At 46.7% G+C, this 24,977-nt stretch overlaps 1 protein-coding gene across 1 annotated transcript in view; it reads right to left on the bottom strand.

Annotated features, from left to right (window-relative positions):
- MBOAT2 (membrane bound O-acyltransferase domain containing 2) overlaps positions 1 to 24,977 on the bottom strand; it is a 272,749-nt gene that overhangs the window by 37,010 nt on the left and 210,762 nt on the right. The window contains exon 7 of the mRNA XM_040427503.1: positions 4,512 to 4,695. Within this exon, the coding sequence (XP_040283437.1) occupies positions 4,512 to 4,695 (184 nt within the window). The remainder of the gene's footprint in view (positions 1 to 4,511; positions 4,696 to 24,977) is intronic.

The raw sequence follows: 24,977 nt of genomic DNA, 5'->3' as shown, positions 1-24,977 counted from the left end.
ACCTGAGGCTCTCCAGCTGTTGCAAAACTACAACTCCCAGCATGCCCAGACTGCCTATAGCTATCAGCCTACAGCAGGGCATGGTGGGAGTTGTAGTTTTACAACAGCTGGAGAGCCTCAGGTTGGCCATCCCTGAGCTAGACCTTTACATGGGAACAAGTGTTACACACCAACAATAGGCGCAAACCTCAGACAATGTAAAAGGGCCCTTAAAGAGAATGTGTCAGCAGAAAATGACCAATTGTTTAAGGCTTCTTTCACATTAGCGTTAGGCTTGTCCGGCAGGCTGCTGGATCCGTACTAACGCTAGAACACATGTGCTGCTGGAAGTCCGGCCCGGCCCAATTCACTATAATAGGGACGGGCAGGAGATGCGGCCGCAGCACAGCAAACATTAATAGGGATCTAGCAGGCTGTTCCCCTGCCGGACAAGCCCAACGCTAGTGTGAAAGAAGCCTGAGGGTAAAATGCACACTTCAGGAATTATGGGTTCGCAGGGAAATCCGTGAGGTCAATCCGCATCAGTGAATGGAGAAAATCCTGACAGGAAAAATAAACTAAATTGACATGCTGCAGATTTTAAAATCCGCACCATAGGTCAAAATCCGCACATAAAAAATCTGTATCATGTGCATGAGAGTTTCAAATTCTCATAGAATACAATGGATATGACCTACGTTGCGTATTTTCCCGCACGCAAATTCGTGCAGAAAATCTGCACGTGATCCTGATCATGTCCATTTAGCCTTAATCATGTTTTAAACATATTTTTAAAGAATTTTTAAAGGGGTTAAGCCTCATTCACACGTCCATGTCCGTGCTCAAATCCGTGAGCAGGTGGTCAGTGATGCATCCGTGAAGCTGTCCGTGTGCATTTTCTTAATGATCGGTGAAACATGGATGCAACACAGATGGCACCGGTGTTGCATCCGTGGTTTTCATGGACCCATAGACTATAATGGATGTGATGGATCCGTGAACACGGACAAAATAGAGCATGCATCCGTGCTAAAACCACTGAGCCACGTACAGGGTTAAAACACTGATGTCTGAATACACACATTAAAATGAATGGGGACGTGTGCTGTCCGTGGAGAACACGTCCGAAGACGTCCGTGAAACCCTGACGTGTAAATGAGGCTTTATGTAACAAAAACGGATCAGGCACCATTGACATTGATTTTCATGCCTGATCAGGTTTGTTCAGTTTTGCAAACTGAACACAAAAACACTGATTGCAGCGGTTTTGTGTCCGGCCCTAAAACGCAACTGAACTGATGCATCCAGATCAGTTTTGTCCCCATTTGTCCTGCTCTTCTTTGTTTTTGGAATACTGGTGCTACAGGGAACTACTATAATAAAGCCTCATTCACACGTCCGTGCTCAAATCCGTGAGAAGGTGGTCAGTGATGCCTCCGTGAAGGATCTGTTTTGGGTCCTTGTGTCCATTATTTGCTGTCCGTGTGCCATCCGTGTATCACTGACCCTGCACAGGTGAAAAATCATTTTCAAAGCATCTCTTCCTAATGATCCGTGAAACACGGATGCAACACGGGTGGCATCCGTGTTGCATCCGTGGTTTTTCACGGACCCATAGGCTATAATGGGCGTGATGGATCCGTGAACACGGACAAAATAGAACATGCATCCACACTAAAAACACGGACCATGGTAAAAAAGTGATGTGTGAATACACACATTAAAATGAACAGGGACGTGTGCTGTCCGTAAAGAACAACAACAAAAAACGTATAAAAAAAACTAGGTGATTATTCTCTTTAAAGGGATTGTCCCATGAAAAAATATTCTTCCGTTTTCTGGAGTAATTGCATGTATTCAATGTAATCTATCTGTATAGCGCCATCTGCTGTTTTCTCTTTTTCTAATTTCTCTGCCCTGCTCACTGAGAAGGAAGCACATGCCCAGTTCCATCCCTCAACTGCCACCAGCTGCAGCAGAAAGGGCACACCCCTGAGAAAGGGCGTGTCACCTAAGCTGCCAACTTGAAATAAATCTAGCAGAACCATTAGGAGCAATGAATGGGGAGATCTCCGTGTGAGGTACAGGGCTTGTTCTAGCCTTGTTAGAAAGAGATTGTCATGTACTATGGTGATGTCTGATTTACATTTTTTACATTATTCATGGGATAACCCCCGAGGCTCTGCCTCCACGCAAAATTGAAGAATCATTGAGAGTAGTGTTCCCACAAATAGGAAACTGCCTCTTGCATTTTAGTAGGAATTTAATAAACTTCAGCCAGAACTTTAATTAACAATTCCCGAGTCTCTAGAACAAGATATTTATAAATGCCGAAAGCAATATACAGTTATACTCTCAAGTCATGGCCAGAGCCTCCTAATCCGTCTGACTCATTAAAGCATTTGTCTTAATAAGACCTCGTTAATTAGTCTGCGTTGTTAGCTAAATCACCTCTCTCAGGCAGAATAACCCTTTCCCTGCTGCAGGCTGTGGCCGTGCTACTTACCATCAAATTTATAATGGTTGCCTCTCATTTGTTAGGCTGGTATGATGGCTAAATGGTTTAACATGACAGGAGTATCAGTGGCGAGGTAGGGAAGGGATGTTGCTATTCTGAAGAAACATGTCAGTGGTTGTTGTCTACCAAGGCCTCTTTGGACAAGTGAGTTCCATGCATCGGACTTGCAGGACAAGTATGCGGCAGCTACCGCCCTGACCTCCCAGCTCTGAAAGGGTCTCATAGCATTGTATTGATTTAGGCCGAATGCACATGACCGTGGAACACGGACGTGAGCAGTCCGTGGTATCCCGGCCTGGCATCCTGCTGAGAGCAGGAGCGCACAGCGTCATTGGTTTCTATGACGCCATGCGCTTCGTGCCGCCGCTGCAGTACAGTAATACACTCGTATAGATCATACCAGTGTATTACTGTAGTGCAGCGGCGTCACGAAGCGCACGGCGTCATAGCAACTATTGACGCCGTGCGCTCCTGCTCTCAGCACTATAGAATATAGTGCTTTATATTCTTTTTTTAGAATATTCGTCATTTTTTCCATCTGAAGTCATGATTCCTCCCTGCTTAAGCTGCTTGTGGGCCAATGACTCATTGGCTCACAAGCAAGAAGCAGGGAAGAATCCTGATGTAAAAAAAAAACCGAATATTCGATATAGCGAATATATAGCACTATATTCAAAATATTTGCGAATTCTCGAAGTTGCGATATTCGAGATAAATATTCGTAATTCAAATATTCGCGCTCAACACTACTGGAGATGAGTGCTTCCATTCTATAGTTTAGCTCCTTAGGCTTTCTAAACGTTGAGTGGTATGTGTGTTGCATATATATGGTGTATGTACATGTAAACATGTGTCGTGACGCTGCGTGTCCGCCGTTGAGTAGGGAAACTGCAAAAACGTTCAATTCCACCCCTGTATGTTACCCTCAGAGTTCAGGAATGTGTTGTATAACGCTGACATACTGCTGTCCGTGTTACCCAATACATTCCAGACCTCTAAGGGTTACATAGCATCATAAATCAATGTAATGCTACGCGACCCCTTCAGTGCTGGGAGATCAGGACGGGAGCTGCCTCATACTCGCGCTGCGAGTCCGAAGTGTGGAACTCGTTTGTCTGAAAGGGGCCTAAAGATGAGCGAAGTTATGGAAAATTCGATTTCACAAATAAATTTACTTTGTGATGAATTGCTTCATCACGAACCGTATTTCTTTGTATGTAGCGGGCGCAAAGAAGGAGAACAGCGATTGCGCCACTCCCCATCATTGAACTGAGTACGAGTGTTGGCTGTACCTGGTACTGCAGCTCAACCACACTCAGGTCTATGCACATGAATGGGCTGAACTGCAGTACCAGGCACAGCCACATTGGTATATAGACGTTGCCATACCTGGTACTGCAGTGAAGGTACTGTAGCACTCACACCTATATTCTACTGAATAGTGAAGGTCCTGGGGGCGGCACCCCCTCTGAATATAAATATATGGCCTATTCTAAGGATAGCCCATGAATGTCATAGCCAATGTCCCCATTGTCTGATAGGTGCTTGTCCCACCGCTGGGACCCGCACCTATATCGAGAACGGAGCAGGGAAGGTGGTGGCTGGAGGACCCTGGGTTTCCCCAGGTACGACCACCACCAAGCGCTCTCCCCATAGAAGTGAACGGGACCGAACCGCACTTGTGTAGCCACCGCTCCCAATCACCTTTATGGGGCCGACACAAATAGACGTGCCAGCGCTTGCCTATTTTCAGTGACCTCATAGAAATGAATGGAGGGTGGCCTCGGATGCGCAGTGTGCCCTCCACCATTTTCAGGGCTCCATTCTCAGTGTAGGTGTGGGTCCCAATGGTGGGACCCGCACCTATCAGACAATGGGGACATATCCTAGCGATATACTCGCATTGTCTGAGATAGGAATACTCCTTTAAATTCCTTTTAATTCCCTTTAGCAGACATTGCTGAAGTCGTGTAAATCGTTCATGCACTGAGCCGAGACAAAAACAAATCCTTACATTAGGAGATGGTTCCTTGTGATCATATTTTAGGTCTTCTTTTCCATTGACTTCAGCTTCTTTCACGTGATACGATCTGCCTTCTATGAAAGCAATATAGTCTTTATACGAGCATAACGGTCCGCAAAGAATGCCCATGAAATTACAGCAGTAACTTAAATACTCCAGCAGACTTGGCATGCGTCTGTAATACAAAGACAAGCAGCTGGTGAGAAGCAAAGCATGGCAGGTGCATTGATATTTTCATAAGACCTGTGGTGAGAATCGGGGAAACAGTCGGAAGAAACACAGCAGATTTCAATAGCACGACCTGCCATTTGTTTTATCTGCGGCGGTGAACACAAACACCATCATGGTGAAAGTAGTGTAGAGCAAAAGCAAAAACTGCACAGAATGAAATATATGATGTGACACAGTCAAGTCTAGGAGACAGCGATGACCTGCTGTAGAGCTGGGTCCATGAAATATACATATTGAGAAAAACAAAAAGCGGCCAGCAGATGCACTGGCATGGACTTGAAATCCCCCCAGTAGTCACACTAGAGGTTTCCTTGGTAGTTTAGAAAAGTACAGTTCTTCCTAGTACTAAAAATATTTCCCAGCATCCCTAGTCATCAGGTCAGGTGCCCCCAGTAAGCACAGCAACCCCCCACTGGTTATCATATCAGCCCCTGCCCCATTTCCCCCAGTAGTCACATCAGTCCCCCACACAATAGTGAAGACATATGAAAAGAACATATGTCCATCAACCGGGTGATAGCAAAGGTAGTCAGAACAGGAGCCAGGGTAGTAACAGAACATCCCCCCTCACCTACAATCCATACACTTCCCCAATAGTTATAGCAGGCCCTGCCTTAGGCTACATTCAGACATTTTCAGTCCATGACCAATCCACATTTTTTGCGGATCACACGCGCACCAATTAATTTCTATGGGGCTGCAGAAAATGCGGACTGTACATGGATGTCAGCCATGTGCTGTTCGCGGCCGTTCCGTTTTGTGTACGAGACTAGGCATTTTTACAATGGGGCCGACAAAAATTGCTGGAGCACGCGAACCGAGGATCCATGATATGCAGCTGCAAAACAGGCACAGTTGTGTGAATGTAGCCTTAGGTCTCGTTCACATTTCCATGACTATCTCGCATTCATGGAAAAATAGGTTAGTTTTTCATCCGTGAAGATGTCATTGTGTCATCTGCATTCCAGAACATCTCCTACCAATGGTCCATGAAAACCGGACCAAACACGGCTGGCCTCTGTGTTGTGTCAGTGATTTTACATGGACCCATAGACTTCCATGGGCGTGTTTGGTCTACATCACGGACCAAAGTTGTGCATGTCTCCATGATTTTTTCACTGACCAGTGTTATCCGTGGAAAATGCGGATAGCACACGGCCGTTAAAAAACATAGATGAGAACGAGGCCTCACATCACAAATTTCTATGCGGGCAGTCACCTCGGGACTTCCCCACTTCCCAGTAATAAATAAAACAAACAGTATATCTCACAAGTAGAAATTAGAATCAAAACTTGGATAGGGGGTCACTCAATATCAGGCAAACACATGATTGAATAGTATCCACAATAATTTTATAGTAGTTAAGCATAAGACATATACAATATCAATATCACATACAGATTAAAACATATCATAAAAGCCTAAAATTGCAGAAACATAAAAAACATATACCGCACTCAAAGTCCCAATGCCTATAATCGCAATGGCCGCAATGTGGGGGAGAGGAAAAATGACCCAGGGAAGTCCAATTTGAGTCCGATTACTAACAAATGCAGCTGTACTTCAGAATCACAAATTCATATACACTTGCATATGGTGTGTATAGCAAGAAAACGAATATTTTTGTATCAATGATTGATTGTACGTTACCAAATCTTCATCCGGTATCGCTGGTTGTTATATATGGCGTGGTACAGCTCCATTTGTTAGTAATCGGACTCAAATTGGACTTCCCTGGGTCATTTTTCATCTCCCCCACATTGCGGCCATTGCGATTATAGGCATTGGGACTTTGAGTGTGGTATATGTTTTTTATGTTTTTGCAATTTTAGGCTTTTATGATATGTTTTAATCTGTATGTGATATTGATATTGTATATGTCTTATGCTTAACTACTATAAAATTATTGTGGATACTATTCAATCATGTGTTTGCCTGATATTGAGTGACCCCCCTATCCAAGTTTTTATTCTAATTTCTACATACCAGCATTTGGGAGTGCTGAGGGGTAGTGCACCTTTCCAAAGGTGGTACAGTGAGAGAGCCACCATCTTTTTTCAATATCTCACAAGTAGTAACTCACAAATAGGTCGGTCACACAATAGCATAAACATCTATAGCCTCTCTGGTCAGGTGGCAACAAAATGTCAAAAGTACAACATGTATGGGCTAAAAGATTAAAAAGTGGGGGATATGTAAATCCTAGATAAGATAAACTGGGATTGTGAACTTATGTGCCCATTATTCTTCTTCTGTCATTCCATATGAATTGTTGAGAAAATACCTCTGTGTCCCCCTTGTAAGGCAGGGACAGGCCTCATAGCTGCTAGGGGAGATTCATGGCAGGAGTTTCCATGTCTTCCCCGTCAGTCATCAGGTCTGAGGCAGCACCAGGTGACACAATCAGTCTGGGATAAGAGCCCAGCTCAGACTGTCAGTCAAAGAGAGAGAGAGAGTCTTGGTGCAACAGGGGCCTGCTGGAGGCTCTGGAAGGGTGGTCTCAGCTGGGCTGGCTGAGGGGCCACGGAGCTAGGTTTTAGCCTGAGATTTGGGGGACTCCACGAGGTCTGGGAATCGACAGTCGCTAGGCCAGTGTCAGGCGGATTTCTGGGCCACAATGCCCCAAAGGTACTGGACTTTGTTACAGCCTGGAAGTGCTGGAGTATTGGCTAAGAAAACCGCATGTAGGTACCATGTGTGAACGGTGCTATAAGTGAGGTAGGGTTATGCTATGTTTAGGTAGAGCCCAGACGGGCAGGCTTTTATTTTGTACTGTTTTCTTGTTGCTGTGAAAATAAATCTCACGTTTGGACCTGCAATCCAGCGGTGGCGAAGCTAATTGGGAGAATGACCCCTGAAAAAGAGCTTATCCCCCACATCCTGTATAAAATTGGAGCACACACATTGTACGGTATGGACTACTAGCATTTTATGATAGATCTAGTATTACACTATAACGGATCCGTATGCACAAGGCCTTAAAGGGGTTGTCCACTTTATTCATATTGATGACCTATCCTCAGGATAGATAATCAATATCTGAACGGCAGGGTCTGACTCCCAGCACCCTCGCCGATTAGGGGTTTGAAGAGAAGGCCGTGCTCGTACAAGCGCTGACTTTCTTTCATTGTTGCAACAGTGTGCAGGTATAATTGCACTTAAGCCGTCCCATTCACATCTATGGGACGGCTCTGTAATATTCAATTGAATGGCCTTGCAATAGATGTGAATGGGACTGCTTAGGTGTAATTACACTGCTAACCATTGCGGTTGCAACAGCGAGCAAGTAAACAATGATGAGAAGGCAGCACTTGCACGAGCGCGGCCTTCTCTTCGAACAGTTGATTGGAGGGGGTACCGGGAGTCAGACCCGCACTGATCTGATATTGATGACCTATCCTTCATCACATTATCTGGTCTGACGTATCTAGCCAGCAGTACAGTGACCTAGATAGTCCTCTATAAAAAATAGCAACATTGCAAGTCCCATATGAACTTATAAGGCAGCAGCCATGTTTTATGAGGAAATTATGACTTTCCCTCTAATGATGACCACAGACCCAAGGATTTTCACCCGATCAGTGATCCTAGTTTTTTTAGTTTTGCAATGGGAATTCTACTCAGCAGAGGAGCGACACAGCATTTAGCAATAATTTAGCCTCATTCACATGTCAGTGTTCCACGGAAGTGTTGTCACGGCTGTGTCACGGTAGTGTTGTTGTTCGCCGTGACACGTGTGCCGTGCATGCTGGTTGCTAGGGGCAATGTGTTGTTGTTGCAGCATGTTTTTACTTTTCTCCTGGTTCTTTTCGTGTCTTGTGCTGGAGGGATTAACTTCCTGGCTGGGTGTGACCACTAGGGGTTCATATTGCCTCTGGCTTTCAGGATGGAGTCAGTTGTACTCCAGCTTTTATTGGTGCTGGAGCTTTGCTCCTTTCCTGGGTGTTCCATCTGCCCAGTCCTTGAGGGCCACCTAGTGGGACATTGATGTCTCTCCGATGTCTTCCTATTTTCTCCTTCCCTTCATTATCCTTTTTGTGGTATGGTGATGTTTATGTATGGGTGGGTGTTGTGATGTCTTGTTTGGTGTTCCATGTCTGGTCTGTCTATGGTGTATGCTCAGTCCTGCATGGATGCTAGACATCTCCCTATGTATCTGTGCCTTCGGTGAGGGTTCCCCGGAGGGGGAACTACAAATCAGTGAGCAGCTGTGCCTGGTGCCTTCATGCATCCTGTCCGCATGGGGGTCCAAGCAGTTACTGGTGTGCTGGTTCCTATGTTTGGTGTTTGTACTGTGTCCTGTTTGGTGTGTGGGCTCCATTACATATGCATGGGTTCCAGTCGCGCGGCTGCGGCAGGTAAGTGTGTTCTGGTTCTTACCTGCCGATCCAGTAGCTGTTCACGGTCTCCTCTTTTCCCTGCATCGAGGCCGAGTGAGACTCCTGTTCTTCTGTATCTTGGAAGAACAGGTTGTCTCACGCCCTTTTATTATCTGTAGGGATGTTCAGGGATTCCAGGGTCCGAGGTTCCTGGGTTTGAGGAGTCCTACCATTTGGGTCCGCTCATACGGTGTGAGGATTCAGGGCCAGGTTTAGGGTGGCTGAAGGAGGTGACCTGCTCTCTTTTCCCTGTGTCCAGGCCTAGTTGCTTCCCTGTTTCCCTCTTGGTGTTCCCCCACTACCCACCATGACACGCCGGGCGTTGTTGCAACCAATGACGCCGTGCGCTCCTGCAATGGCAGTCCGGTATCTCACGAACCGTGTTCCACGGACGTCTGCATGAGGCTTTAGTGGTAGTATTAATGTCTATATATAGTGGTAGACATTTCTCACTGATATAACATATTACAAAGTTTCTTGTGGTCAATTGTACTATTGATTTATGTTAAGTTGGGTAAAGAGTTTGTGACCATTTTACTTCCATAACTGAGAAGGATGTTTAAAAATCAGAATGCCATTACCCCGACGTGCAGACTCTTGTCAGTTCGGCTCCTGATTTAGCCCCCCTCCCATCTTATTTTGCTGACTGGGCGTTTTTGCTGAATTTCTCAACATGCCTGACTGTGATAATCCGCTCCTAAAACAAAATAAACTAGAAGACTGCTCCAATTACAAATGATGAAAGCGAGAACAGAACATTCTATCAACATGCGCAGCAATGTAGTCACAGGGGGAGCACAGACAGATGTTTACAATTACGAGAAGTCGCTGACCTTTCCCAAGGAAGGAAGGAAAGCTGATGGTCAATCTGTGCAATATTCTGCTTAATACATACACTGCTGCAGCATGTCAGACAATTATACCCCGCGCTGACCCAACCTTAGCAATGTGCACCTCAGCATATCCATTGCCTTCTGGAGGCAGAGGGAGGCCATTATCCTGATTTAATGGTGCATTATGTGCACACAACACATTCGGTAAAAACCTAGAGCCTCTTGACACCTGTCTTCATAAAACAACTTGCTTGGCGTTACTGTGCGCCTTTCTTCATTTACATTAGACACAGCTCACAGCCTATAAATAAAGGGCAGGGTTATATTAATGGATGTGGACATAAGAGGCCCACGTTACTATAACCTGATGTCTACAAGATGAAAGAACATGTTAAAGGGTTTCTCCGCAACTTTTATACTGATCGACACCCAGGACCCCCGCTGATCAGCTGTTTGAGAAGGCAGTGGCGCTCACAGTAGAGTCGCAGCCTTCTCGCAGCTTAGTCTTCTCGCAGCGTTCATCGGTCATATGGCTAAGGAGCAGTTCAGCCCCAATGAAGTGAATGTAAAATGTACGGCGCTATGCTTGGTGAGCTGAGAGAAGGCCGCGGCGCTGCTGCAACCATCGTTCCAAACAGCTGGGGTCCCGGTTGTTGGATCGCCACTGATCAGATACTAATCATATATCCAGAGGACAGGCAATCAGTATAAAATGCAGCCATGCTCGTCAGTCTCAGTTTGGTCTTATGAGCCTAGGCCTGTTGTTGGAGTTACAGTAGATAACAGTTTCCTAAAATATAAGTACTACCAGCCTTGCATCCCTGGATCTTGTAGCTAAATATTGTCTGGGTCCATATTGTACCCTGCACCCTTAAAGGGGTTTTCTGGCTTCCATCAACATCCTTTAAAAAAATCCTTTATGACGGCATCTTTAATTTTGTAATGTATTTCTTTTACCTTTATAGCTCCTATCTCCCATTCTGGGCTGTGGTCACATGACCATGTCCATGCAGCTCTCTCTTATTTCCTGTGATGTCATGTCCATGGGCGGGACAGTGATGGGGAGTGTCTATGTAACTAGCTATAATTTAGCTGGGTGTTGTTAGGGGTGGTGCTGGAGCTGCGGCAGAGAAAGCAGATGTTCATCATGGGATTGGCTATTTGCAACAGGAAGTGCTACATACAAGATGGACACAAACCAGAGGGATATGTGTACGTAGTGAAAATGGGTCAGGAGGGTCTGAATTGAAAAAAAAAAAGAAGGCATGAAGTAGATGGACATAAGGTAAGCAACTACATGAACAGATCTGTTAAACAGCATAGTCACTCCAGAAACCCCTTTAAAGTGAATGTCTAACTTCTAACAATCATTTCATTCTAGGTTTAAAATCCTGTGTTAATAAAATCTGTATATCAGTCATAAATCTGTTTTTCTGATACAGAGCATCAAATCCCCATACAACATGTTGGTCACCTGCAGCCACCACTAGGGTAACTTAGGAGTAGAGTTGAGTGAACACCTGGATGTTCGGGTTCGAGAAGTTCGGCCGAACTTCACGGAAATGTTCGGGTTCGGGATCCGAACCCGAACCGAACTTCGTCCCGAACCCGAACCCCATTGAAGTCAATGGGGACCCGAACTTTTGGGCACTAAAAAGGCTGTAAAACAGCCCAGGAAAGAGCTAAAGGGCTGCAAAAGGCAGCAATATGTAGGTAAATCCCCTGCAAACAAATGTGGATAGGGAAATGAATTAAAATAAAAATTAAAAAAATAAAAATGACCCAATATCAATTGGACAGAGGTCCCATAGCAGAGAATCTGGCTTCACGTCAGCAGAGAATCAGTCTCTTCATGCCATAGCAAAGAATCTGGCTTCATGTCAGCACAGAATCAGTCTCTTCATGCCATAGCAGAGAATCTGGCTTCATGTCAGCACAGAATCAGTCTTCATGTCATAGCAGAGAATCAGGCTTCACGTCACCCACCACTGGAACAGGCCACTGTCACACATTTAGGCCCCGGCACCCAGACAGAGGAGAGCGGTCCCGTAACAGAGAATCTGGCCTTATGTCAGCGCAGAATCTGTCTTCATGTCATAGCAGAGAATCAGGCTTCACGTCACCCACCACTGGAACAGGCCACTGTCACACATTTAGGCCCCTGCACCCAGACAGAGGAGAGAGGTCCTGTAACAGAGAATCTGGCCTTATGTCAGCACAGAATCTGTCTTCATGTCATAGCAGAGAATCAGGCATCACGTCACCCACCACTGGAACAGGCCACTGTCACATATTTAGGCCCAGGCACCCAGGCAGAGGAGAGAGGTCCCGTAACAGAGAATCTGGCCTTATGTCAGCGCAGAATCAGTCTTCATGTCATAGCAGAGAATCAGGCTTCACGTCACCCACCACTGGAACAGGCCACTGTCACATATTTAGGCCCAGGCACCCAGGCAGAGGAGAGAGGTCCCGTAACAGAGAATCTGGCCTTATGTCAGCACAGAATCAGTCTTCATGTCATAGCAGAGAATCAGGCTTCACGTCACCCACCACTGGAACAGGCCACTGTCACATATTTAGGCCCAGGCACCCAGGCAGAGGAGAGAGGTCCCGTAACAGAGAATCTGGCCTTATGTCAGCACAGAATCAGTCTTCATGTCATAGCAGAGAATCAGGCTTCACGTCACCCACCACTGGAACAGGCCACTGTCACACATTTAGGCCCCGGCACCCAAGCAGAGGAGAGAGGTCCCGTAACAGAGAATCTGGCCTTATGTCAGCGCAGAATCAGTCTTCATGTCATAGCAGAGAATCAGGCTTCACGTCACCCACCACTGGAACAGGCCACTGTCACACATTTAGGCCCCGGCACCCAAGCAGAGGAGAGAGGTCCCGTAACAGAGAATCTGGCCTTATGTCAGCGCAGAATCAGTCTTCATGTCATAGCAGAGAATCAGGCTTCACGTCACCCACCACTGGAACAGGCCACTGTCACACATTTAGACCCAGGCAGAGGAGAGAGGTCCCGTAACAGAGAATCTGGCCTTATGTCAGCGCAGAATCAGTCTTCATGTCATAGCAGAGAATCAGGCTTCACGTCACCTACTACTGGAACAGGCCACTGTCACATATTTAGGCCCAGGCACCCAGGCAGAGGAGAGAGGTCCCGTAACAGAGAATCTGGCCTTATGTCAGCACAGAATCAGTCTTCATGTCATAGCAGAGAATCAGGCTTCACGTCACCCACCACTGGAACAGGCCACTGTCACACATTTAGGCCCCGGCACCCAGACAGAGAAGAGGTTCATTCAACTTTGGGTTGCCCCGCAATATAATGGTAAAATGAAAATAAAAATAGTATTCAATGAGGAAGTGCCCTGGAGTAGAATAATATATTGTTAAGGGGAGGTAGTTAATATCTAATCTGCACAAGGGATGGACAGGTCCTGTGGGATCCATGCCTGGTTCAAGGGCAGGCCAGCACCTCCAAGGCATAAAAGGCTAGCTCTGGCCACGTGGACAATTTGGAGACCCAGAAGTTGAATGGGGCCGAACCATCAGTCAGTACATGGAGGGGTGTGCACAGGTACTGTTCCACCATGTTAGTGAAATGTTGCCTCCTGCTAACACGTTCCGTATCAGGTGGTGGTGTAGTTAGCTGTGGCGTGGTGACAAAACTTTTCCACATCTCTGCCATGCTAACCCTGCCCTCAGAGGAGCTGGCCGTGACACAGTTGCGTTGGCGACCTCTTGCTCCTCCTCTGCTTTCGCCTTGGGCTTCCACTGGTTCCCCTGTGACATTTGGGAATGCTCTCAGTAGCGCGTCTACCAACGTGCGCTTGTACTCGCGCATCTTCCTATCACGCTCCAGTGTAGGAAGTAAGGTGGGCACATTGTCTTTGTACCGGGGATCCAGCAGGGTGGCAACCCAGTAGTCCGCACACGTTAAAATGTGGGCAACTCTGCTGCCGTTGCGCAGGCACTGCAGCATGTAGTCGCTCATGTGTGCCAGGCTGCCCAGAGGTAAGGACAAGCTGTCCTCTGTGGGAGGCGTATCGTCTTAGTCCTGTGTTTCCCCCCAGCCACGCACCAGTGATGGGCCCGAGCTGCTTTGGGTGCCACCCCGCTGTGAACATGCTTCATCCTCATCCTCCTCCACCTCCTCCTCATCCTCATCCTCGTCCTCCTCGTCCTCCAGTAGTGGGCCCTGTCTGGCCACATTTGTACCTGGCCTCTGGTGTTGCAAAAAAACTCCCTCTGAGTCACTTCGAAGAGACTGGCCTGAAAGTGCTAAAAATGACCCCTCTTCCTCCTGGGCCACCTCCTCTTCCATCATCGCCCTAAGTGTTTTCTCAAGGAGACATAGAAGTGGTATTGTAACGCTGATAACGGTGTCATCGCCACTGGCCATGTTGGTGGAGTACTCGAAACAGCGCAACAGGGCACACAGGTCTCGCATGGAGGCCCAGTCATTGGTGGTGAAGTGTGTCTGATCCACAGTGCGACTGACCCGTGCGTGCTGCAGCTGAAACTCCACTATGGCCTGCTGCTGCTCGCACAGTCTGTCCAGCATATGCAAGGTGGAGTTCCACCTGGTGGGTACGTCGCATATGAGGCGGTGAGCGGGAAGGCGGAAGTTATGCTGTAGCGCAGACAGGCGAGCAGCGGCAGGGTGTGAACGCCGGAAGCGCGAACAGACGGCCCGCACTTTATGCAGCAGCTCTGACATGTCGGGGTAGTTGCGAATGAACTTCTGCACCACCAAATTCAGCACATGCGCCAGGCAAGGAATGTGCGTCAAACCGGCTAGTCCCAGAGCTGCAACGAGATTTCGCCCATTATCGCACACCACCAGGCCGGGCTTGAGGCTCACCGGCAGCAACCACTCATCGGTCTGTTGTTCTATACCCCGCCACAACTTCTGTGCGGTGTGGGGCCTGTCCCCCAAACATATGAGTTTCAGAATGGCCTGCTGACGTTTACCCCGTGCTGTGCTGAAGTTGGTGGTGAAGGTGTGTGGCTGACTGGATGAGCAGGTGGAAGAAGAGGAGGAGGAAGCTGAGTAGGAGGAGGAGGAGACAGGAGGCAAAGAATGTTGCCCTGCGATCCTTGGCGGCGGAAGGACGTGCGCCAAACAGCTCTCCGCCTGGGGCCCAGCCGCCACTACATTTACCCAGTGTGCAGTTAGGGAGATATAGCGTCCCTGGCCGTGCTTATTGGTCCACGTATCTGTGGTTAGGTGGACCTTGCCACAGATGGCGTTGCGCAGTGCACACTTGATTTTATCGGACACTTGTTTGTGCAGGGAAGGCACGGCTCTCTTGGAGAAGTAGTGGCGGCTGGGAACAACATACTGTGGGACAGCAAGTGACATGAGCTGTTTGAAGCTGTGTGTGTCCACCAGCCTAAATGACAGCATTTCATAGGCCAGTAGTTTAGAAATGCTGGCATTGAGGGCCAGGGATCGAGGGTGGCTAGGTGGGAATTTACGCTTTCTCTCAAATGTTTGTGAGATGGAGAGCTGAACGCTGCCGTGTGACATGGTTGTATCTTTACAGAGGAAGATGTTCTAAGTTTGCTGTCTAAGGTGAAGACAGATAAGTCACAGGGGCCTGATGAGATACACCCAAAATTATTAAAAGAGCTTAGTGGTGAGCTGGCAAAACCGTTAACAGATTTATTTAACCAATCATTAGTAACAGGAGTCGTCCCGGAAGATTGGAAATTGGCAAATGTCGTGCCCATTCACAAGAAAGGTAGTAGGGAGGAATCGAGCAACTATAGACCAGTGAGTCTGACATCAATAGTAGGCAAATTAATGGAAACCCTATTAAAGGATAGGATTGTGGAACATCTAAAATCCCATGGATTGCAAGATGAAAAACAACATGGGTTTACTTCAGGGAGATCATGTCAAACAAATCTTATAGATTTTTTTGACTGGGTGAATAAAATAATAGACGGTGGAGGTGCAGTAGACATCGCATATCTAGATTTTAGTAAGGCTTTTGACACTGTCCCACATAGAAGACTTATCAATAAACTGCAGTCATTGAGCATGGACTCCCATATTGTTGAGTGGATTAGGCAGTGGCTGAGTGACAGACAACAGAGGGTTGTAGTCAATGGAGAACATTCAAAACAAGGTAATCTTACCAGTGGGGTTCCACAGGGATCTGTACTGGGACCGATTTTGTTTAATATCTTCATAAGTGATATTGCAAAAGGCCTCGCTGGTAAGGTTTGTCTTTTTGCTGATGACACAAAGATATGTAACAGGGTTGATGTTCCTGGAGGGAAACGCCAAATGGAAAAGGATTTAGGAAAACTAGAAGAATGGTCAGAACTCTGGAAACTGAAATTTAATGTGGATAAGTGCAAGATAATGCACCTGGGGCGTAAAAACCCAAGGGCAGAATATAGAATATTTGACACAGTCCTGACCTCAGTATCTGAGGAAAGGGATTTAGGAGTAATTATTTCAGAAGACTTAAAGGTGGGAAGACAATGTAATAGAGCAGCACGAAATGCCAGCAGAATGCTTGGATGTATAGGGAGAGGTATAAGCAGTAGAAAGAGTGAAGTGCTTATGCCGCTGTACAGAACACTGGTGAGACCTCACTTGGAGTATTGTGCGCAGTACTGGAGGCCATATCTCCAGAAGGATATAGATACTCTAGAGAGAGTTCAGAGAAGAGCTACTAAACTAGTACATGGATTGCAGGATAAAACTTACCAGGAAAGGTTAAAGGACCTTAATATGTATAGCTTGGAAGAAAGAAGAGACAGAGGGGATATGATAGAAACTTTTAAATACATAAAGGGAATCAACTCGGTAAAGGAAGAGAGCATATTTAAAAAAAGAAAAACTACCACAAGAGGACACAGTTTTAAATTAGAGGGGCAAAGGTTTAAAAGTAATATAAGGAAGTATTACTTTACTGAGAGAGTAGTGGATGCATGGAATAGCCTTCCTGCAGAAGTGGTAGCTGCAAATACAGTGAAGGGGTTTAAGCATGCATGGGATAGACATAAGGCCATCCTTCATATAAGATAGGGCCGGGGGCTATCCATAGTATTCAGTATATTGGGCAGACTAGATGGGCCAAATGGTTCTTATCTGCCGACACATTCTATGTTTCTATGTTTCTATGTTTCTATGTTGTGATGCTTGGTGACGCAGGTGGTGGTGTTGGTGGTACATCCCATGTTTGCTGGGCGGCAGGTGCCAACGTTCCTCCAGAGGAAGAGGCCGAGGCGGCGGCAGCAGCAGAAGAGGCCGAGGCGGCGGCAGCAGCAGAAGAGGCCGAGGCGGCAGCAGCAGAAGAGGCAGCAGGGGGAGCCTGAGTGACTTCCTTGTTTTTAAGGTGTTTACTCCACTGCAGTTCATGCTCTGCATGCAGGTGCCTGGTCATGCAGGTTGTGCTAAGGTTCAGAACGTTAATGCCTCGCTTCAGGCTCTGATGGCACAGCGTGCAAACCACTCGGGTCTTGTCGTCAGCACATTGTTTGAAGAAGTGCCATGCCAGGGAACTCCTTGAAGCTGCCTTTGGGGTGCTCGGTCCCAGATGGCGGCGGTCAGTAGCAGGCGGAGTCTCTTGGCGGCGGGTGTTCTGATTTTGCCCACTGCTCCCTCTTTTGCTACGCTGTTGGCTCGGTCTCACCACTGCCTCTTCCTCCGAACTCTGAAAGTCAGTGGCACGACCTTCATTCCATGTGGGGTCTAGGACCTCATCGTCCCCTGCATCGTCTTCCACCCAGTCTTGACCCCTGACCTCCTGTTCAGTCTGCACACTGCAGAAAGACGCAGCAGTTGGCACCTGTGTTTCGTCATCATCAGAGACGTGCTGAGGTGGTATTCCCATATCCTCATCATCAGGAAACATAAGTGGTTGTGCGTTAGTGCATTCTATCTCTTCCACCCCTGGTGAAGAGCTAGGTGGATGCCCTTGGGAAACCCTGGCAGCAGAGTCTTCAAACAGCATAAGAGACTGCTGCATAACTTGAGGCTCAGACAGTTTCCCTGATATGCATGGGGGTGATGTGACAGACTGATGGGCTTGGTTTTCATGCGCCATCTGTGCGCTTTCTGCAGAAGACTGGGTGGGAGATAATGTGAACGTGCTGGATGCACTGTCGGCCACCCAATTGACTAATGCCTGTACCTGCTCAGGCCTTACCATCCTTAGAACGGCATTGGGCCCCACCAAATATCCCTGTAAATTCTGGCGGCTACTGGGACCTGAGGTAGTTGGTACACTAGGACGTGTGGCTGTGGCAGAACGGCCACGTCCTCTCCCAGCACCAGAGGGTCCACTAACACCACCACGACCATGTCCGCGTCCGCGTCCCTTATTAGATGTTTTCCTCATTGTTCCCGTTCACCACAATTTTGAGAATGGCAAATTTGGGAATAGTTTTTCAACCCAGAAAAAAAAAAGTGCTTTTACGGTCACTACAAATAACTTGACCAGCTAAAACAGTACAGATTTGCTTGAATAGAAATGTGAGACCTGTTTTTTTTTTGCACTGTGTGACAGGTTAAGGTTTAATCTCAGAATCAGACTTCTATCTGCACGGTAGCGTGTGTCTTAGGTTTTTCTGAATGACACTATCAGTACCTTCAATGTAAGATATCCTTTTTGGGATAGATTTCAAGTAGGCCTCAAATACCAGAAACTAGTTATTTTGAGAATGGCAAATTTGGGAATAGTTTTTCAACCCAGAAAAAAAAAAGGGCTTTTACGGTCGCTACAAATAACTTGACCAGCTAAAACAGTACAGATTTGCTTGAATCTGAATCTGTGAGACCTGTTTTTTTTTGCACTGTGTGACAGGTTAAGGTTTAATCTCAGAATCAGACTTCTATCTGCACGGTAGCGTGTGTCTTAGGTTTTTCTGAATGACACTATCAGTACCTTCAATGTAAGATATCCTTTTTGGGATAGATTTCAAGTAGGCCTCAAATACCAGAAACTAGTTATTTTGAGAATGGCAAATTTGGGAATAGTTTTTCAACCCAGAAAAAAAAAGTGTGCTTTTACGGTCACTACAGATAACTTGACCAGCTAAAACAGTACAGATTTGCTTGAATAGAAATGTGAGACCTGTTTGTTTTTGCACTGTGTGACAGGTTAAGGTTTAATCTCAGAATCAGACTTCTATCTGCACGGTAGCGTGTGTCTTAGGTTTTTCTGAATGACACTATCAGTACCTTCAATGTAAGATATCCTTTTTGGGATAGATTTCAAGTAGGCCTCAAATACCAGAAACTAGTTATTTTGAGAATGGCAAATTTGGGAATAGTTTTTCAACCCAGAAAAAAAAAAGGGCTTTTACGGTCGCTACAAATAACTTGACCAGCTAAAACAGTACAGATTTGCTTGAATCTGAATCTGTGAGACCTGTTTTTTTTGCGCTGTGTGACAGGTTAAGGTTTAATCTCAGAATCAGACTTCTATCTGCACGGTAGCGTGTGTCTTAGGTTTTTCTGAATGACACTATCAGTACCTTCAATGTAAGATATCCTTTTTGGGATAGATTTCAAGTAGGCCTCAAATACCAGAAACTAGTTATTTTGAGAATGGCAAATTTGGGAAGTTTTTCAACCCAGAACAAAAAATGTGCTTTTACGGTCACTACAAATAACTTGACCAGCTAAAACAGTACAGATTTGGTTGAATAGAAATGTCAGGTCTATTTTCTAGGCGCTGGGTGACAGGCTCAACTTGCCCCTGATGTAGTATATGGCCAAAAAATAACCACACTGTTGATGGTTAAATGCACTTGGGTGACACAGGCTCAGCCTGCACCAGATGTAGTATATGGCCAAAAAATAATCAGACTGTTGATGGTTAAATGCACTTCGGTGACACAGGCTCAGCCTGCAGCTGATGTAGTATATGGCCAAAAAATAACCAGACTGTTGATGGTTAAATGCACTTCGGTGACACAGGCTCAGCCTGCAGCTGATGTAGGATATAGCACAAAATAACCACACTATTGATGGTTAAATACACTTGGTGATAGCTTGTGCTGGCGCACCACAAGTCACAAAATGGCCGCCGATCACCCCAGAAAAAAAGTGATCTAAAAACGCTCTGGGCAGCCTCAAAAAAGTGAGCAAGTCAATACTAGCACTTCAATGATCCACAGCTGCAGATCGATCACAGAATGAAGTCTTTTGGAGGAGTTAATCACTGCCTAATCTTGCCCTAACGTCGCAGCTGCAACCTCTCCCTATGCTTCAATCAGCAGAGTGACGTGCAGGGCAACGTGACCCAAGCTTATATAGAGGCTGGGTCACATGCTGCACTGGCCAATCACAGCCATGCCAATAGTAGGCAAGGCTGTGATGGCCTCTTGGGGCAAGTAGTATGACGCTTGTTGATTGGCTGCTTTGCAGCCTTTCAAAAAGCGCCAAGAAAGCGCCGAACACCGAACCCGAACACGGACTTTTACGAAAATGTTCGGGTTCGGGTCCGTGTCACAGACACCCCAAAATTCGGTACGAACCCGAACTATACAGTTCGGGTTCGCTGATCCCTACTTAGGAGCTGTAAGCTCCCTCTAGTGGCGGCTGCCAGAAGCCAGCATGTTATCTTTTTAACCTTTTCTTCAAGCCAAGAGAAATGAATCTCCAACAACTCAAAATATATATTAAGACATAAATCACAGCAGAATGATAAACCTTATTAGAAAAATGAATGCATAATTTTAATTGGTCATGCATGGCTTTACAAAGTACAGCAGAACGTTGCTAATATAGGGTTACATGGGAGCTGTAATGTATGTGTTGTATTATAGCAGTGGAAAGTTCCTGATAGCATGGCAGCAGGCTTATTGAGCAAGACATTTATCAAGTTGGCTGTCAATGGGCTGACACCGCCATATCATATGAGGTCAGTAATAGGTGGATGTGATATGTCAGGGAGGATTCACTGACGAGAGTCACACAGTCACTGTTCCCTTTGTTTGCTGAAAACTGTACTGTGATAACACAGAGGATCATAGTACATGTATGTTAATATTAACAGATGTATAGGAAAAATCTCATTACTGGTAAGCATTAGCTATATGAAAGCAGATGGCAGGACCCGAGAAAAGCAATGGTAGCCTCGTGTCAGGCAACGTCTTGCTGCTTGACATGAAGCAGTCCCTAAAACTGTTTACACCTTTGTCTTTCAGCCGTCCCCCCATCAGCTCTCGTGCCACTTATTTTACAGATGAATACATACTTACCAACACTGAACAGGTGAAATTAGAGACCAATAAGCCCAGCCCATTGGACCACCCAAGAGATACCTCAGAACTTCTACAGCTCGATTTGTGGGATTGTCCCTGCAAAATTGGGAATGTTTGGGAAGTATGTGAATAAAGGTTTTGGCATGCTGAAATCTAACATGCCCTGCCCTTATTTCATCATTATATTCTGGACAGAAACATAATGGACCCATCATAAGTCAATGGGGTCCACCTGGTCTTGTTATGATCCACTGCAAAACAGATCTGTCAAAACCATCTTGGCTCCAGTAACAATGAAACCCATGAAGCTGGTTAGTCTTCTCCGTGATTTTACCAATATATATGTTGTAGATGGCTAGTTTAGTGAAGATTTGTGGTCTGGACCTTAGAAGGAAAACCAAGGAGGTAGAGGTGAGTGGAGCACAGAGGGATCTCTTCTACTGCCATGGTCAGACTGGACCCTCTCTAGGCTTAGGGCACATGGCCGTCATAAAATGAGGAGCATCGGGATCCCTCTCTATCACCGAAAATGGACAGACACTCTGTATTCTGGTGGACTCAAGACATCCTTGAATTACAAAGATGGCCATTCATCTGAATTGCTGCCATGTAATACTGCAGGGGTAGCTAAAGATGAAATGCTTGGGGAGCAAGACCCTGGGGGTGATCAGCTGATTTCCCATGGGCCACCAAACTGTAGACATTACTTGAGCAGTAAGACTTACTATGGCAAAAGGAACAAGGACTTCATCGTGTTACTGGAAGTGAAGCACTGAGCGAACATTGTGAATCCTCCGGTCACAGGTGCCAGAACAGCCTCCTTGGGGACAGGCTAAGAAAGCAGAAGATTGAGGCAGCTCAGGTCATGGAAACAAGCCGGGTCAATAGCAGGTTAGAAAGCTTATTAGTAAGAGCACTTTGTAATGACACAGGAATAGATGTAAGCTATTGCACTGGCGGTGCCCCGGAGCAGAATGTATCAAGGATGGTCCATGCAATCATTGACCTGTCTCTCTAATGGTGCATAAACCCAGAGCTCCTGCAGCAGCCAGATGGATAAGAAGCCTGCTGCCAGGCAGAAGAAACGGAGGGAGATGTTGATCTGAACAGTAGAACAGATTAGATGTTGCATGCAAGGCCAACCTTAGGAACATATGACTGATGTAGTCACAAAGAACGCCTTACCTGTATTGTAGAAAGAGGCGTCATGGGTCCTGATGGCGTGAGCGTGCAAGGCTTGCACCCTGATCCCACACTAATGCCTGAACTTGCGGAAAGACAGGATTTCTAATCTGGTTCCACCCCTTTAACATTTATCTTTAATCATTGTTCAATAATAAGACTTAAAGGGGTTGTCCCCCAAAAAATATTCAGCAATTTTAAAAAGAGAACTTGGATCTGAATACTTTTGGAATTGCATGTCATTAAAAATTTAGCCACTGTGTTATTCAATAGAATGTATCTACAGTATATAGAAACCACTACTGTTTGTTTTGTTTCTTATTTCTCTGTCCACCTTGCTGAGGTGGACACACATGCTCAGTTCCATCCTTCAGTTGCCTCCTGAGCTGTGATAGGAAAAGAGCTGCAGTAGAAAGGACATGCCGCCAGAGCTACCAGCTGGATATAAATCTAGCGGTGACATTGGAGCAATGAATGGGGAGATCTCTGGATCCATGTGAGGTACAGGGCTGGTTCTAGCTTTGTTAGAAAGAAATTGTCGTGTACTATATGTCTGATTTTCATTTTTTACATTAATCATGGAATAACCCGTATAAGAATTCACCAGGAGGTCCTCCAGTCTCCATTACCATTGTCGTAAGTTGCTAATTGTTTTTCGATATCCAACCTGCAAGATTTTGTAAGAAGCTCATATTCAAAATGTCAGTGAAAAGCAGCAAAATGATTCATTTGTCATCAGTCTCAGTGGGAATAAGAAGTTGTCATAAATCATGGCAACCTATACTAAACTATTGAAAAGAACTGCACTGGAAAATAGGAGCACTGCTGACAATGTAATGTTTCCTGCAGTGACAGAAACCCACTTAATAGTTAACGCCACAGCGCATAGCGAGGGTGTTTTTGACTGCAGAGACTGAGTGGTAGAGCCCAAGGGGTTAAATCCCCATGTCTTCAGCTTGTAGGCTTGTGGTTAGGCCCGCTTGGGGGGGGGGGGGGGGTGTTTGGCTCATTTCTGTTCTCCTGGCATGTCAGGTCACTCCCATTTCTCTCCCCCCCCCCCCTTCTCCTACGGTACAACCAAGATGGTTCTGTCTGTCCCTCCCCTAGAGTGATTAAATAGAAGGGCTTACCTACACCCCGGTCTCTTTTCACCGGCACCTTCACCAAGCTGTTTGCTGCAGGTATGGCCGATGAGAAGGTAATCCTGGAAGCCATTTCTGCCAAGGTTCAAGATAAGGGACCAGGTTTCTTGGCTCGTTTGCTGGCTGGATTGCAGGAGCCCCCTCCTGCTCCTCAGCATCTCCCTCAGTTGGTGGCCGGCGGACCGCGCAGCGCACCCGCCCACCATGTCGCCTGAGCCCCAGCCAGCCCCATCCCTCCTCCCTTATAAAACTTTCACGGTCTGCAAAGCAGGGGGCTGTATTCAGCGTGCAGCCCGGGACCTCCATTGTCCTTCCGGCTGTGCGTTCTGTGGCCCCGTCCCCTGCTCCTGCTGCATGCGCCTCTGCTCCTGCACTTTCTGCTGTAGCTGGCCACACTGTTCACCAGCCTCCCATCCCCTCCATAAGTATGGGGCATTCCCATCTCCCATGCACAGCCAGGTCAATCATCCAACCCACGGGGGCGTTCCCCTTCGACCTCCCGAGTGCCGCTCCGACCGCCAAGTAAGGCGCAGGTCGGGATTTCATCGCCATGGCTGTTCCCGCCACCGGTTGAGGTCCTCCCGGACTCCCGGCGCAATCGCAGAGATGCCCACTACAGCTCCTCACGTTGGCAGTCCCCATCTTCCTCGGATGTCAGTTCCTGTAGAGCATGTTCTGGCAGGACTAATACACGCCGTCGGCGGGTGTCTACTCACTCGCCCAGTAGGTCGTCCCGCGGGGCCAGTCGGGTCAGCGCGGTCCAGGAGCCAGTGTTACCTGTGTAGCCTCTGTCGACTTCTTCTGGTGGTGAGTTTAATTTCACTGGGGCTTGGGGTTCGGCTTCTATGGGTCAGCAGTTAGTACCGGCCCTTAAGGCCTTGCTGTCTCAATTGGATCCGGGTGGTTCCCTTGGCCTCATAAGCCCACTGGTTCGGGAGTTCAGCCGCCTCTATTTTGCGGTTTTTCTACTCTGGAAGCACATTTAGATACTGACACCAAAACAAAAATTTTGAACAATCAGTATGCAGACATCTGGTCCTTGATTACCGTCGACCAGCACACGGTTGACAAAGAACGTAGGCCCAACTCGGACAGATTTATTGATCGCATGCCAAAGGTGGCTCACACCATGGGTAATTGGTTACAGGCTTTCTCAGTGTTAGGCTATGTTATGGGACAGCAGCATCCAGAACGCTGTTCAGAGTTATTTGTGTATATGGATTCTATATACGGCGCCTACAAGTCCCATTGGGGGTCTGCTTGGTGGCGGTATGATGAAGAATTTTGCAGATGCCTGGCGCTTAGCCCAGATATTGGTTGGGGAGTAAAAGCCACGGACCTCTGGCTACGTCTAATGATGTCCCAGAGAATTCACCCCTTTCCAGCCGGGGCCCCTGCCTCTTCCAGCGGTCAGGAGCTTGTTGGCTCTATAATTCTTCGCATTG

The sequence above is a fragment of the Bufo bufo genome, chromosome 4 (assembly GCF_905171765.1).
Source record: "Bufo bufo chromosome 4, aBufBuf1.1, whole genome shotgun sequence".
Taxonomy (NCBI): Eukaryota; Metazoa; Chordata; class Amphibia; order Anura; family Bufonidae; genus Bufo; species Bufo bufo.
Note: the sequence above shows the minus strand (reverse complement) of the source record. Positions and strands in the feature narration are given on the sequence as shown.